Here is a 17,346-nt window from a genome sequence, read left to right as displayed (position 1 = left end):
GAAGTCAAAATATTAACTCTATAGTTTCATACAAATTAGAAACTCAAATTACCAATATTGACAAGTTAGAATATAAAATAAGAAGGTCTTATCTTTTCTATTTGCTAAGATATTGCTCACTTCATAAATCAAACACAGTGGCATTCTGCTCACCTCTTTCCATTTTTGGAAATGCCCCCTTATATACACTTACTTCTATATATGACATGAATAACCAATCGGAAGCTCAGATTGCCCTCTTAGTGGTTTCCCCAGCCTTTCTAATGCTCCTAGTGCCATTTCTTTGTTTTGAACCAAGATTTAAATGAGGTAGGTTGTGTCTTTAGTCTGCTGGAAATGTCATTTTGTTTTTTAGACCCAAATACAGCTTAGTTACTAAGTTTGATAAACTATAGTAGAATTTTGTGGTATTGATGTAGTAATTTATACTTTTTTAGGTATTCAAAAGTATATATAACACCTAAAAAAATATTTTGTTTCATATCCTCCACATCCAAAATGTTTAAAGGCTTAGTAACCTTATCAGGCAACAACCAAGTACAAAGGTCGTAACTAGAAAAAATAATTGGTTGCTTTACTTCTTTATTTACTATTCTATGTTTTAGAAAAAAATAATATTAAGAACTTATTTCAAAATAGCAATAATCTTTATACATATATAATGTATAATAATTGAAATGTGACTGTATTTTATAAAATACTAGTTGACTAAAACACAGCCAAGACAAGCTACTATGTACAGACCAAAGGTCACTTTTATGTTATTTGATGTGGCAACATGAGTGCACGTGAGCTGCATTGTTGTAACTTCAAGATTGTTAGCCAGGCATGGGTGAAAGGTGAATATAATAAAAATAATAAATATATATAAATGTATAATGTTATGAGATTTAAGCTATTTTGTCTAAACAATTATGTTTTCATGTTACAATTTGTGTTCATTCTAGAATGAAAGAGGCATAATTTATGTTTATTTCCTATTTTTCTATGGTGGTTGCAAAATCAGTCAAATTTACTTTACCCATACAGAGATTAATTACTGAAAATAACAGATAAAATATATAGTTTTTTTCTTAAGAAATGTTTGATAACTATCCAGACATTATAAAGATTTTGCATGTGAAATGTGAAATTTTAATTTTAAAATGAAAATTACTTTGCTTGAAAGATAGGCAAGATGTGAAAAGAAAAAAAAGGTATGAAAGAAACATTGCTTTACAAACTTTAAGACTTGATAAAAAAAATTAGATATTTTGCATATGAAAGTACTGTAATGTTTACTGATAATCTGCGAAATTTTGTTAACATTCACTTACTAATCTAGAAGTTATAGCATGAAAACTATAACAAGCACAAAATGGCACTGAGCCCGGGTTCTTGCTATGAACTTAATGGATTACACCACCCTTGTGACCATAAACTGACCATCAGATTTACAGACAACAACTTTTAATGTTTTATGCATCATTACAAAATTTGGCAAGCTTTCAGTGCACAAAAAATCTGATTTTTTAATTAATTATATTTAATAAACACTTTTCCTTGAACATATGGATTCCAAATTTTGACTGATCCAAGTGCAAAATGATTTTCATGTTAAGATTAAAAATACTTTTCTTTATCTGAAAATTTTCAAATTTCATTTGTGTAATCTCTAAAACCTCCTAAATAAATATCAAACATTTTTTGAAGAAAAACTTTATATTTTATCTGTTATTTTCTCTACCCTAATTCTATATGCATTCGGTCAATTTGATGAACATTGTAATCACAAAAAATACTAAATAAATCTAAATTATCATTTTTTTCTTTCTAGAATTACTGCAAATTGTAGCAGGAAACAACAATTATTTATCCTAAATAGCGTAATGCTCGTAACAATATACATCTGTTTATACTCAAATTTTATTATTTTATTGCCCTTTGACTCATGTTTAACTAATAATCCTGCCATAAAAGTTGTAAGTCACTTGATGAATGTATATTTTAAGTTACCATATTGAATTACATATTGAGCATTGATGCTTGGAATTAACAGTGGCTAGCTGGCAAAAAGTCAGTGGATTCTAGTGCAAGTGGCACTGTCATTTTTTTGCCAGTTGATAATCCAGGTGTATAAACAGTGGTAAATAGAATCTAAACAAAAATGACCACAAGCACAACCTTTATGTGGAAAACTACACTAATTAATTGATAAGCTTCTACTGGTAGCTTGTTGTACATTGCTTTTGTGTATTGGGTAATGGATTCTCAAGTTTAAAACCATTGTGAAGAATTATTATTACTACTTTTCATTATTTTACCTAACCTAATAAGTTTCTAATTTTTACATTTTAGTTACTTTTATAATAATAAATAAAATATATACATGAAAAACGAGAAATATGGTACTAATCTGGATCCTCTTTTGACTATTGATGAAAGTTAAGTCTACTTTATTTTTTTATAGTACTGGTACTAGTACACTAAATATGCCTAAGTTAAGCATACTTTTTTTCAATACTAATGGTATTAGTACACTAAATAAATTTTATTTAATTAAATAATACACCTAAGAACACAGAATAATAGTACGATCAAAGCAAAGAATGTCTTATGGCTATAGTAATTTATCTGGCTTTCTAACTATGCAATAAAAGTGAATATTTAACTAAGCTTGTCAATGTGAATACTGCAAGAGAAATTTTCAAACTGGAGATGAAATAGACAATACTATCTACAGAAAATGTAATATAATACGTCACTTGATATATTAAAATTTTGGTTCTTTATTGATTATAAATAATATATTTTCAAATGTCAGAGAGTACTACTGGCAATTTGTGAAAGATTGGATGTGACTGGTGGGTCTGATTTTATAGTATATTGCTTTGTAAACAAATGAGATTAAAGGCTTATAAATTACACTTTGCCTGAATAGTATCTGTATTATAATTAGTAACTTATGTTAAATTCCTTACCTCTCAGAGGGGTGGTAAATAAGTTAGAAAAGAGGGAAGACTTGGCAAGTGTCACAGTTCTCATACTAGGGGAGATTGAGGATTTTTTAAATATTTCATTATAAAATTAAGAACATAAAACTTATAACATTAAAATTTGAATGATTAACTCTTTCAACACAGGCTCAGTTGATTTGACTGACCACGTGACTTCTTTATACTTGTTTAAAGCCTTTATAGTTTTGATACTACCAACTTTTAATATAGTATCTACACCTTCACAAAATTTGGAAGACTTTCAGTAAACATTGCAAGTCTTTCACATACAAAAAATCATAATTTTAGTAAACTAAAAGAAAAAGATTTGTCCATGAATATATCAAGTATTTTTTTTACTAGCCTGCATGCAAAGTGATTTTCATGTTAAGATTAAAAATACTTTTCGTCATCTCAAAAATCTCAATATTCATTTGCATAATCTCTAAAACCTCCGAAATACATTTCAAGTTGTATATCTTATCTGATATTTTCTCTACCCTAACTCTAAACAAGGTTGGTCAATTTGACTGACCTTGTAACCACCTAAACAAAAAATGAAAATAAATCTAAATTACCCTTTTTTACTTTCTAGAATGGCTTCAAATTGTAACATAAAACTACATTTGTTTATCCTAAGTAGCTTTAAACTCATAACAGTATACATCTATTTATACTTAAATTTTATCATTTTATTACCCTTTGAGCCAAGTCTAACTACTACTATTCATGCCATTATAAGTTGTAAATCACTTGGGTAACATGAAGCTCATGTTATGCTATCAAATTACATTATCCACGAGCTACTCTGAGCTGCTCGCATGCATTCCTTGTGAAACATTTTTATTATATTATTATTATTTATTTTACCTAATCTAACCTTAACTAACCTAAAGAGATACATATTTCTTCATAAATAAAGAATATACTTGAAAAACAAGAAATAAGGTACTCGCCTGAGTATTTTTTTTGCTAGCGAATGTTGATGACACTTAACCCTACTTTTTATACTAATGGTAGTAGTGCACTAAATAATTTTTATTTAATTAAATAATGCACTGAAGAACATAGAATAATAACATTCAAAAAGCACACAATTTCCTCTAACTGTCACAGTTTTTCTGGCTTTCTTACTATGCGACGAGAGCCATAACGAATTCATCCAAGCTAATTGTTATCTTTTCCATGGGAACGAAGCTTGTACTAACAGAGAAATTTATATCTCTGTTAAATTGATAGATGAAAACCTTGGCTTTCTATTGGTTATAGATCATATATAATGAAACATGAAGAACTATCAACCAATTGTGAAAGAGAGGATGTGACAGGAGGGGTCTGATTTTCTATTTGATGGCTCTGTAGCCAAACAAAATTTAGGCTATAAAAGTTATGATTTGTCTGAGTAATGATGGTTTTATAGTGAGTAATTTAGATTAAATTTCGTACTTATTGGAGTGGTGGTGAATAAAATAGATTAGAGGGGATGCCTGGAGAAAATATGTCACATGTGTCACACAAGGGGAAATTCAGGATTTTTTAATATATTACCTTATAGAATTAAGAACTTAAAACTTATATACTACTAAAATATGGATTATTAGCTAAGAATTTATGCTGTACTAATTGGTATACCATAAACAAATGGCCCGGCATGGCCAGGTGGTTAAGGCGCTTGACTCGCAACCTGAGGGTCGCGGGTTCGAATCCCCGCCACACCAAACATGCTCGCCCTTTCAGCCGTGGGGGCATTATAATGTGACGGTCAATCCCACTATTCGTTGGTAAAAGAGTAGCCCAAGAGTTGGCGGTGGGTGGTGATGACTAGCTGCCTTCCCTCTAGTCTTACACTGCCAAATTAGGGATGGCTAGCACAGATAGCCCTTGTGTAGCTTTGTGCGAAATTCAAAACAAACAAACAAACAATACCATAAACAAAAAATAGTTTAATTAAATTTTGCATATAAGTCACTAAAACCTTGTGTCATGCGCAGTAAATGATGCCTGGGCAGATAAGATTAACTAAGTTTTGATGCCAAGTCTATTTGTACACATTGATAATAAAGTAGTTTATTAAATTTTGGATGGTACTCAAATAAAATTGATCTTTGACCTACCTGTAGTGTGAGGGCTAACAGAGACTTTGGGAACCACTATTCTAGAGAGCATAAGGCCTTGCGAAGGAGTTGAAAAGATAATATACAAAAAAAAAATGGTGGATGATTATAAACTAGTTTATACCCCAGTTGTTTACAAATCAAAAGTGTGGAAAACCTTTGCATTTAAATCACATAAAAATCAACAAATAGCATTTTCTGTAAATTCTATGAGTTTTATTTTGCTATACAGTTGTATTATTTTAAATATACTATTGTTCAAAATCACTATTCTTTTTGAATATGGGAAACATGATAAATATCATTATGTCAGTGCATCATGAAATTTATTGTCTCACCAGATCAATGGCAATAAACAGTTCTAATAACAGCTGAAAAAAACCTTACCTTACACAGTAAAACATTGTTTTCTTGTTCATTTTACTTGCATGTTACCAGAGACATTTACAATGCATAATGGTTTTGCTGTCAGGTAAAGATAATGTGTTTATTTGATTTAAATTGTTAAATATATGTTGTCAATTTGTGTAGTTTTTTATTTATATGCTTTAAAATAAAAGATTTATTGTCTCAAGTGGCTCACAAGTAAATAGCATGGTCTGGTCCCTGGTCTGAACTAGAAAAATATTCTAGATGGCAATATAATAATGTAGGGGCTTGAAATTAGCAGCGGCTAGCTTGTAAAAAGTCAGTGGGTTCTAGTGAACTTCAAGTGGCACCATCATTTTTTTTTTGCCAGTTGATAATCAAAGTGCTTACTACAAGAACAACATTTATGCATAAAACTATACTAAATGATTAATATGCCTTTACTGGTAGTTTGTTGTGCACTGTTCTTATGTATCTTGTAATGGATTCCCAAGTTTTAAACAGTAATTAAAACCATTTTGTTCAAGCATTATTTCAGTTTTTATGGGTTTTGCTTCATTTCATATTAGGAAGTTAATTGTTATCACAAACGTAAGTCTAAAATCTGAGATTGTTAAAATATACGGTCAAAAATGTGATGCTTCCTAGAAATTCTTCTCATCTGACTAGTTATATCTGCTATTATAAAGGGCCTATAACTTGTTTTTTTTTGTCATTGTGGTTTGCAACTTTATGAGTAATTTGCCAAAAAAAATAGTTTCAAGTCCTTTAAAAGTGTTGTTCTCAGAAATATACAACTGGTGAAGTGTTGGAATTGTGGTATTTGCCTTAATTTTAATTTTTCTGCTTACACTTGTCTACCTAGAAGTCATTGAAAAACCATTACAATGTTTCATCTATCACATTGTCAAACATAGAAGTAAAATACAGAGAACTCAGGAAAGGTGGGAAAAGTTCCTGTTTATCATACAAACAGTGTCATGTCAGACTGTTAGCATGTTCATAGATTCAAGGAGCATTATGTGAAGGAAAAAATGATTGAAATCAAGTCATTCAGAGCATATTTTCCTTTTGACATGATCTTTTGGTTCTTCAAATGTTTTTATTTCTGGGATATGTGGAAGTATATTTTATACAAAAGATCAGAATTAGCTACAGAAGTTAGCTTACTATTGTTTTGTGTGAATTAATAGTAAATCTTGTTAAGCTCTTATACTGGAGAAACTCAAGATAAACTAGCATTTGAGTGAAAACTTTTATTACATGTTATGATAGTAAACTTGTGGTTCTTCATTAATTTTTATCAAAATATGTTTTTAAAATATGCACTTGTTTTGCCTAATTAAAAAAACAATTGAATATTTTTATTATCTTTGTATAATCTATTTTTCTTAAGAATAACAACATTTAAAACTTCTTTGTGTGTGTTTTTTTAGTGGTTTTCGTTTAGGTATTCATAATTTTGTGGACAATAAGTTTGAAGATGTCATTAAAAATTGTACACAAGAGATAGAACGTAATGGACAGGATACAGCAGAGGCTCTACTTCTTAGAGGTACCTTTCATCTGTTGCAGGGACAAACTGATGCTGCAAAGGAGGACTTAAAACAGTTGCTAGAGATGGAAAGTGTAGATGTAAAGGTGGGTATTGCCATAGATAATACCAGCAAATACCTATTCAAAGTTTCAAATATACCATGATGAAAATGATTATGAATAATAGTCTTTTGTTCCATGTTTTTGAGTATTACAGGACATAAAGAATTATTTCTACAAATATGCTTTTGAAATTTGTTATCAAGATGTTTCTATTTCTATGTAGGAAAGTGTTTTTTTGGTTTGTTGAAGGGAATATTTTATGTATGTGGACAGTTACAATAAGACACCAAAAAAAAATATAATTTGTTATGAGCTCAGTACATCTTTATCTTTTTTATACACAAGTTTTTCATGGCAGAATAATTCTTCATAAAAATAGTATTGTCACTTAGTGTTGCCTAAAGAGAAGTGGCAGTAACTTTTTTGGCACAAAATAAGTGACTTTAAATTCAACCTCTGTGTCTACTTGTAGCCAGTTTGGTAGTGTTTTAAAATAAAATAAAATACTAAACATCAATCTATTTTTTAAATACATTTTTCTCTGATAATTCAAATTATTTTGCATATGATGTATTATTTTTATAATGCTTGAAAAAGAAATTGTATTATACAGGCTTCTGTTAAAAAATAAATACATTTAGAAGAAGCTTTGTTATTGTTAAATTTGGAATTGAGCAATGCCTCTGTTGCATTGAAATTGTTTAGCCTTTGAAGCAGTTGAAAACATCAAACAGTAAAAGACAGCTAACTGGTGTTAAAGGGGATTTTTATTTTATAAAATCTCTACAACCTGTATATGGTCTTTAAAAACCTTAAAAAGGATTACTGATAGTGCACTTTGATAAAACAAATCAGCTATTCTGAGATAGATATTCTAACAGATGATTATAAACAAACTATCCCAGTGAAAGCATGGTCAGAAGACGATTCATCTACAGAGGTCAACAGTTTATAGTAAATAATCAAATGTGAACTAACAGTTATAGATATAACGGGAGGCTGTAGGCTAGTTGTTTGGAGTTCAAAATTAAATCCAATTACAAATAGATTTATTGTAAATCCAGGTTTATAGTCGTGAGTGGAGTACACAAGTCACTAACTCAAGGAAGTTTACAGTTAGAATAAAGAATTGACTAAGAGACTGAGATTTACATCATAAACAACACTTCAATTTAAATTATTAAGATACTTGGCTATATTGAAATTACAGAAAGTATCTTGAAAAGCTTCACTGTTAACTTCGACTAAATTCTTCGATCTGAGCAGGTATTTTTTCTTCAATTAAATATAATACCCATTAATTTTCTTACTAAAACTAATAAGTTATCAATTATCATATTAAGTGAAATATGCCCAGACATAATGTTTTTTAATACTAATAAATTTTGCATCCAATTCTTAACTACACTGTTTGACCGAGAGAGAGGTAGCATTAGTCACTTACATGTAGCTTGAGTGGGAGAAATATTCTATGTTCTTCCAAATGGTCATCTTCATAAGTGTTGAAGCAGCTGGATAAGTTGTGTCAAGAATCTTCAATCAGTAGGTTTGTTGGCTTCTTGATATGAGCAAAGAGGCTGACTTTTTGGCTAAAATTGGGAATATTTATACTCATTTTTCAGTATTTCTACGAGCATTCAATTAGCTCTACATGCTGATCTTGCAAGTAGATCCTTTGGATGATTGATTGATATTCACTGTCTTATCAAACCAAAACTAGCTGTTAATTGGTTATGGCCAAAAGTTGTAATTTGTTTGCCTATTTGCATGTATTTCTCCTCAGCTTCCTTCCGATCAAGGTTCTGCTAAGAGTCTCTGGTTTCATTTCTAAATCTTTTAATAGAATTTGTTTCCTATCTTTAACGAAGTTAGTATAAACTTTCTCATAGCTTTCTCTCTCCTATAGTTGCATCTGTTTGTTTCACAATTCTGTCTGGAATGCAGCATAGGTTGTACTTGACATATACATTTCCTTTCGTGGTCAAGTGACATTATATATCTTCTCTTATGCATTCACTAAATGTGCACAGCTTTTCTTTCTAGTACATGTATATATGCCATACATGTAGTTTTTATAAAATTGTATTTCTTATTCCTTGAAGCAATCGAAAATTCCATAAAATGCTTCAGAGAAGAAGCTGTTTTTTTTTTCATTTGATAATATTATATTAATTTCTTTCTTAATCTGGCAAGTAATAAATAAGAATCTAAAAAAACAAGTACTTTTTATACTGGAGCCTTAGAAGCAGGTACATATATATATATCTTGTATTTAAGATGTGGTTTGTCAGTATAGGTGATAACAAGTAGTATGAAAGTATTTTCATGTAGACTTCTTTGGATGACAAGGTTCTTTAGTATTAGTACAATAGGTGGTAGCAAGTATTATGAAAGTATTTTCATGTATACATGCATGGATAATAATACTCCTCAGTATTAGTATGATAGATGATAAGAATTTTTATGTCAACAAGGTTATTTAGTATTAGTATGGTAGGTTATAACAAGTATTTTCACGTCACCATGTGCATGGATGACAAGGTTCTTTAGTATTAGTACAATAGGTGGTAGATGATAAGAATTTATATGTCAACAAGGTTATTTAGTATTAGTATGATAGGTTATAACAAGTATTTTCATGTTGCCATGTCTGGAAGGCAAGGTTCTTTAGTATTAGTATGATAGGTGATAACAAGTATTTTCATATTGCCATGCCTGGATGACAAGGTTCTTTAGTATTAGTATGATAGGTGATAACAAGTATTTTCATGGTGCCATGACTGGATGACAAGGTTCTTTAGTATTAGTATGATAGGTGATAATAAGTATCATGAAAGTATTTTTATCCTGACATGCTTGGATAACCAGGTTATTCAGGTTTAGATGATAGGTGATAATAAGTATTATGAAAGTATTTTCATCCTGGCATGCCTGGATAACAAGGTTTTTCAGTATTAATATGATAGGTGTTAACAAGGTTCTTCAGTATTAGTATGATAGGTGATAAGAATTTTCATGTCGACAAGGTTATTTAGTATTAGTATGATAGGTCATAACAAGCATTATGGAAGTATTTTCGTGTAGACGTGCCTGGATAACAAGGTTCTTCAGTATTAGTGTGATATGTCATAACAAGTCTTCAAGGAAGTCCTGAGTAGGACTGTGTTTTTTGTGGTAGTTGTCTGGATTTAACCTCGGGTCTAGACAGACAAGATTTCAGAATTCCTGAACATCTAGCAATGCAATTCACAATGGAAAGAAGAGTATAATAATCATCCAGGCTCAGATGGGATGGAGTTTTGAGAAAACCCACAATATACAGGTAAATACCTCTACTATAAATTGAGCCACTTCAACAGTTTAAAGACAGGCATTATAGAATGAGAAAGATTTGTAATATTGAAGAAGCTAATGGATACCCTAAACACTTGATAAAGAAGAAGAAGTATAAACAGGAAGAAAATTACAGATGTCAGAGGTCTCTCTAAAAACAAAGGATATGTAAACAACATAAAGTCAGAACAGTATTAATAAGCCACAACACAATATAATAGACCTATCAGCAGCTATTACATTGATTACTGTTTTGTAAACTGTTTGATTAACCAAAATTATGATTAATTGATTCATGTCATTAAAATAACTTATAAGATTTACAATTAAATTGATTTTCACAAAAATGATCAACTAATCAAAATTATTTGTTCCAGTTATTACTGCTTTCAATTATTCCAACAGTTAATTAATCAAAATTTCAATTAAGTCAAAATAATTAACTCATTGAAATTAGGGTTTCCTATTATTTACTGTTTTCAATTATTCCAATGATCCATCTAATCAAAGTATAGCCATTATGTTTATTTGTTGTTCAGCTCAGAGCTTCATTGGAAGGAGGTTTCTCATGATTTGGGGGTCTTGGGTTTGATTCTCATTGCTACTAGAATTGCTCACCCTGTATTTGTTAGTGTAAAGCTTTTAAGGTTTTCTGCCACTGTTGACTGGAGGAAAGGCAAATGGCTGGAGCACCCATCGCCAACTGCCTGGCTACTTAAGTGTCTAATAAAGTGTAAATTTACTATTTTCTTGTACTTTATGTTTCTAATTTATAATAGCATAATTGTATTCTTTAATGTTGTATAAGCAGGCATAGATCTAGGGAAGAAGTTTGGACCCAACCCAATCCTCTTTTTTTTTTTCAGAAATTAATTGCAGTATTCTTTAATGTCATATAAGCAGCCAAGAAGGTCAGGGAGGTAGGGGTTTGAGGAGTTTGGACCTACCTCCATTGTTTATTAGAATAAGCTGATAATTTTTTTAATGTTGTGGAAGTATGTGTGGATCTAGGAGAGGAGTCTAGGGAGGCCCTACTTCATCTGCCCATTTTCTTTAGAAATAGTATTGTATAATATTGCACAAGTAGGCACAGATTGAGGAAAGATGGGTCTAAGAGGACTGGGCCCTCTTCAGTTTTTTTAGTCAATAAATGTATTCTTTAATAGTTGTATAAGTAGGTATGAATCTAGGAGAGTGGGTCCAGTAGGCCAAGGCCCCTCACCCAGATATCCTTACAGTAATAAAAAGAAACATTAGATGTCAGTGGTTATATATGATTAAACTATTACTTACTGTAAAAGGCCTCAGCCAATAACTATTATTTCTAAGCTAATAAAGCATTATAAATGTCAATTATGTAGTAGACATGTTAAGAAATTTATTTTTCATTGTTTGGAAGTTATAATTCTTGTAAGGTGCTTTTTGTATTATTGATATGTAAAATAACTGAAAACCTAAATGATATGACTGTATAAGTAACAACTTTTTTAAAAACATTTTGAAAATAGGTATCTTTTTTACTGATGCTACAATTTTCTTTCTATGTATAATTATAAATAATTGTAACTATTAAATTTTTATTGAAAAATTTGAAATGTTTATTATTAACTTTTTTTTTATTTTCATATCAATCACATTACTAGAAATAGAGATATAAGCTTTGAAAATTGCTGGATTATAATCTGACTGAGCTAATTACATGCAGGATATATTAACATTTTAACATTGTTTAAATTATTTAGCTTACTTTAAGACTATGTGATCAACACTAATTCATCAAAAATATTATAATATTATACTGGAAGTTTCTTCTTTCATGTAAAAGATACTGAAAATTTGGTTACAATTCTACTCGGATAACTTTTTAAAAGTTAACTGGTACTGTACCATTTTAAAAATGAAACATTACTGCAGCTAGTATAGAGAAGTTAAGCGTTGTTGTTACTTGGTAGAATTATATATGGACTTTTCTTGATCTTAAAATACTTTACTTTTATTTGCAAACAATCAGCCCTCATTGGGCAACATTGTACTGAGCAATACCAGTTTGTTTGTCTATGGAACACTGCTTTAAAACAGGTATCTAGGCAACAATCATAATAATAATTTACATCTATATTAACCATATAGAACTTATGATGAATAGAAAATTAACTCTCAAAGATTTAAGGTTTTACATAAATTGAATAATGAAAAATCTCAGTCTTTATAACTGTATAATAGTATAAAAATCTTATACACACTGTTGCTTAACAGTATTTAAAATAAATCAATTTCTTAAATATAATAAATATAAGGAAAATACAGTTATAGGTATTATATATAAAAATAAATTGTTCATACTTCAAATAATACATTGTAGAATTAAAGGTTTAATTTTGACTCAATACCATGACAAATGATATGTTTTATATTTTTGAGGAGTGGTGTCCATGCAGTATTGAGTAGTTGTTGGTTGTTCTGATTAACATCCACTGGTGGTCCACTGTCTTGTGCTTAGTTGGCAATAGCTTCTTTGATTTTTCTACATTTGTTGTATTCTACTCTGTCTATTATTTTTACATTTTTTAAGACCATTGTATGGTTGTTTTCCTTAACATGAAAAGCTATAGCTGATGTGTTTATAGCACAGTTTTTAATATCTCTTTAGTGTATTTGAACCTCACCTGTAATGGGTGTTGTGTTTTCCCAATGTATTGTTTATTACACTTACGCTGAGTGCTATAAACCACATTCTTTGTGAGAGGACTGTGAAGTAGGGATTTTACCTTCATAAGACTACAGAGTAGTGTAGAAGGACTTAAGAAAGCGATGGTGATGTTAAGTTTATTCGTTATCCTACAAAGTTTTCCCTTGTATGTAAGGAAGAAATGTTTTTTCTTTTTGTTGTGATTGTCAGGTTGTGGTTCATTAGTAGTTGAGATAGGTGGACCATATAATATATGGGGAATTGTTTTCTTTGGGTAACTGTTATTCCTGAAAATGTTCTCAAGATGTCTAAGTTGTTCATCTAGGTGAAAATGAGGAGCATACACTTGTAGCTCTAGACCTTAATGTTTTAGTAATCCCAATTTTTACAGCTGTTATGTGACATGAATGAAAATTTGGATATTTATTTGAGTCTCGTTCCAATGAATGGTAGAGGTCAACTTTTCTAAACTCGAGTCTTCGTGACTCAGAAGATCGAGGAATGGAAGAGTGTTATTGACTAGGTACCTTAGATAAGTACTCGTTTGACTAATATGAATTATAATTATTCATTTCCCTTCATTGGTTACAAAATATTTGAGAAGTTGTGTAGTTATAGATACAACAGGCCCCAACATTGTTGTAATATAGGGGTGTTAGATTCTGTTTAGTGTAGTAAATGTTAAAAAATGTTCAAAAAATATTTTTAAATATTTAAATGTTGTATATCAATTTTTAAGACTGTGTGTTTCTGTAAATTCTATTGATATATAAAAACAGTGAAGTAACACAAAAGCATTAATAACATTATTAAAAAAATGTTATGCTAATACTGCTGAAATATGTTTGCACAATTGTTTGTCTAGACCTTCCATCCTCTGCACTAGATCTAGCAGGATGCTTTATTTGGATGTGGTTTAAAATTGTTTCCATACTGCCCCTATAATTAAGCTCTGCAGAGTACAACCTACATTTTATTTTTTGGTTTCCCTTCTTATCAAAATATACCTGAACAGAGCTTTGCTTATTCTGAATTCTGGTGAGTTTCACATCGATTTTTTTTAATCTCTAAGCAGCAGGATATTATGATGGAAATGTTTAAAAAAGTAATTCCAATTGAAAATGATTGAACTGTCATTTTTTTGTTATATATATAATCTTATTTCAGGTATTTTCTTGTCTGTCACAGTTGTATCCAATTTATTAGTAATCTCTATAATTATAGAGATATAGAGTGGCAGCATGATGTATTTTTACAGTTGCAAGATAAGATGAAATGTTAATATCACTTTCTGCCAGTAATGCAACATGACAAAAGTAGGAGGTAAAGAATGAAAGAACTACTGAGTATTCTTTAGTTTCTTAATATAAATAATTACATTTGACTTGCAAATTTTTAACATTTAAGAAATTGGGCAAATTTCAAAATATTTGACATTTGGCTAACATTTAAATGTTTAACTCTCAAATATTAACACCCCTTTCATAAAGATGCTTTTAAACATGTAAAACAATATATCTGGAATAACAAGCCTGTAAAATGGTGATATCACAGATTTCTTATTACCAACAAGTAAAGCGGAAAATATAATCAGTGACAAAGAGACCTGTTAGATTCTTTGATTTGTTTAGTCTAGGCTGTGAGTTGCAGTTTTTACCTTTTCAAGGTCCATCGGCACAGTAAGGCCTCTTATAATGATGGTGTGTATATAATATTTATGGAATTTTTAAGCACCATTTTTTAACTCACTATTTAATAACCTAAAAAAAGAAATCTGTAATATTATCATCAAATAGTTGACCCACTGTACAATACCGAATAACACATTATTCACATACCTAATTCAATTTAGGTTACTAAATGTTGAGTTAAAAAGGACTTAAAAATGCCATTAATATTATAAGCCTGCAGAAGTGTATGCAGTATTGTTGCAATAGATGACTGATAAATAAATAAATCTTGTATTGTTTATAAATATTAAACAATGTAATTGCATGTATGATATGTTTCAGTAAAATGTTTAGGGTTAAAAAAAGTAAGTTAAAACTGTGTTATGGAGCCTGAAATCTAAAGACTGTTTTCTCTAGCATTCCATATTAGTTCACCAATTGTCAATTAAAGGCTTTTACTTATACTTCATAATAGTATAAATATATAATGTGTTGTTGTTGGGCTTAGGATTCTTCTATAGTAGGTGTCTGTAACTTGTTGGCAATAAATTCAAAGATAAACGAACAGCACTCACTCCACTTGTTTTCAAAATAATATATATTTGGAACTAGTTAAATATATATGTACAACAAATTCTTTACACTATAGAGATCATAGACATATCATAAATGCTATGTAGTACTCTTCTTCTTGTCAAAAGTCCACTTAGGCCTATTCAATTACTTTAGAATTTCAGTTGACAAGCCAAATTACCATTCCCTATTTCTATCACACTAGTATTCTGTGTATAATTCACTTACAATTGTGGCGTGAGTTACCACAGTTGTATACTCTTCCAGTAATCATTTGGTCATCTTTCTTCAAAATATCCTTTGTTCCTTTTGTCAAAGTGCACTCAGACTGATTCAATTACTTTAGAACCATGATTTAATGGAATAAATTCCTCTTCTTACCTCATTTTCTACTGTTAGAAATATTAAATATTAGGCCTATCACTTCTATGGCAGTTAACTTCATGCTGAGCTTTTCCTTTGCTGTGACTTTACTCTCTTTTGCTACTATTTATATGTTTATCACGTAACAATCTGTCTGCCTTATAGAAATCTCTATATTCTCAAAGTCATTGTATTGCACACAATAGTCAATAGTTTCAGCATCATTGAATTATAAACACAACTTCCAACAATCATCTGCATTTAGCTCTCTTATTATAAACAAAACTAAACTAATAAAATATTCACTCACAAAATAAATTAATCAACAATATCTACACTAAACAGTCATTTATACCATCTGATATAATTTTTCAGACAATTTATATATTTATTCCAAAAACAGTTGTAACTTAGAAATATTTTAGAATCAATATTTTGTGTAATTCATGAAGAAAAATAAAGTTCATATTTTCATTTCTACACAGCTAAAGAGAGTTTTATCTTTAAACAAAATAATGTACTTGGTGATTTATTTTATTTTTCTGCACATCCTAAAGAATAACTAGTTTTCTTAAGAACCTTTCACCCTTTGAGAATATATTATCCATTTCTTGAATTTCAAGCATTTCCTTTAGTTTTTGTGCAAGCCTCCATTGAAATCGTGCAATGGTGCCACATCAAGTGGTTTGATAATTTATCAATAAAACATGTCTTTAAAAACAGGTATAAAGAAAGTTTAACTATAATTGGCTAGAACAAGAATTAGACTATTATGTAACAGTAGACTAAAAATATATATATTTAAGATTTTTGGCTACAGAAAGTTTCTTCAATGAGAAGACAACAGATAATTTGAGATAAGGTAGGCAAGCTTATACAGGTAAGACAGGTTTAATGGGTAACAAAGAAAACTATTACAAATTAACACTTCTGATCAAAAGAGTTAGCACACAGGATCACATACATTAGGTACAATGAATTAAAAAAACACCTAAAACTTGAGTATTTTTGAGTAGTTAAAGAGTCAACTATTCAAAAGTGCTGGAGTTTTGGATCTGTTTTGTTTTTTAAATTCATTACAGGTTTAACACAGGATACTACTTGTACCTAGACATAGGAATATATATACAGTATGAAACAAACAAGTTGCATGACTGGAGATTGCTTAAGGCTTAATAAAGGTACCTTGTAGATGTTTGGTTCTTTGTTTAACATAAGGTTTTTTACTTATTAACAGACTTACTATGGCTTTATGGAATTGCAATGTTTGCAAATATTAATTTGTTTTATATTTTTATATTCACCAAAGAAATAAAAATTTCATCAGTTCAGATGTGAGGTAAAAATGCATAAGTGACGACTTTCAGAAGAGATCTTTCACATGAAAATTAGTAATTTAAACAACTTAAAGTAATTAGAAAATTTCTTAAAAAAATGAAACATTGTGAATACCATGGTAGAATAATGCAGTGTTTAAAAAAGTTATGGAACTACCACAGAACATTTTTCTTTTTGCTTGTATATGCTGGTGGGATTCACTAATCAATAAATTAGATGTGGTTGGTTGATGAACTTGTCAATTAATTGTTAACTTCAAATACAGAAGTGATTGAGAGGGTAGAAATTGGGGAACATCTGGGTGCAAGTGATCATTGCTTTAT

The 17,346-nt window shown here is 29.9% G+C and overlaps 1 protein-coding gene across 1 annotated transcript in view; it reads left to right on the top strand.

Moving 5' to 3' along the window:
- LOC106469183 (mitochondrial import receptor subunit TOM70-like) overlaps window positions 1-17,346 on the top strand; it is a 59,191-nt gene that overhangs the window by 23,004 nt on the left and 18,841 nt on the right. Inside the window, exon 6 of the mRNA XM_013929648.2 lies at window positions 6,895-7,099. Coding sequence (XP_013785102.2) covers window positions 6,895-7,099 — 205 coding nt within the window. The remainder of the gene's footprint in view (window positions 1-6,894; window positions 7,100-17,346) is intronic.

The sequence above is a fragment of the Limulus polyphemus genome, unplaced genomic scaffold (assembly GCF_000517525.1).
Source record: "Limulus polyphemus unplaced genomic scaffold, Limulus_polyphemus-2.1.2 Scaffold3343, whole genome shotgun sequence".
NCBI lineage: Eukaryota > Metazoa > Arthropoda > Merostomata > Xiphosura > Limulidae > Limulus > Limulus polyphemus.
The sequence above is the reverse complement of the archived record's forward strand: the minus strand, read 5'-3'. Positions and strand labels throughout refer to the sequence as shown.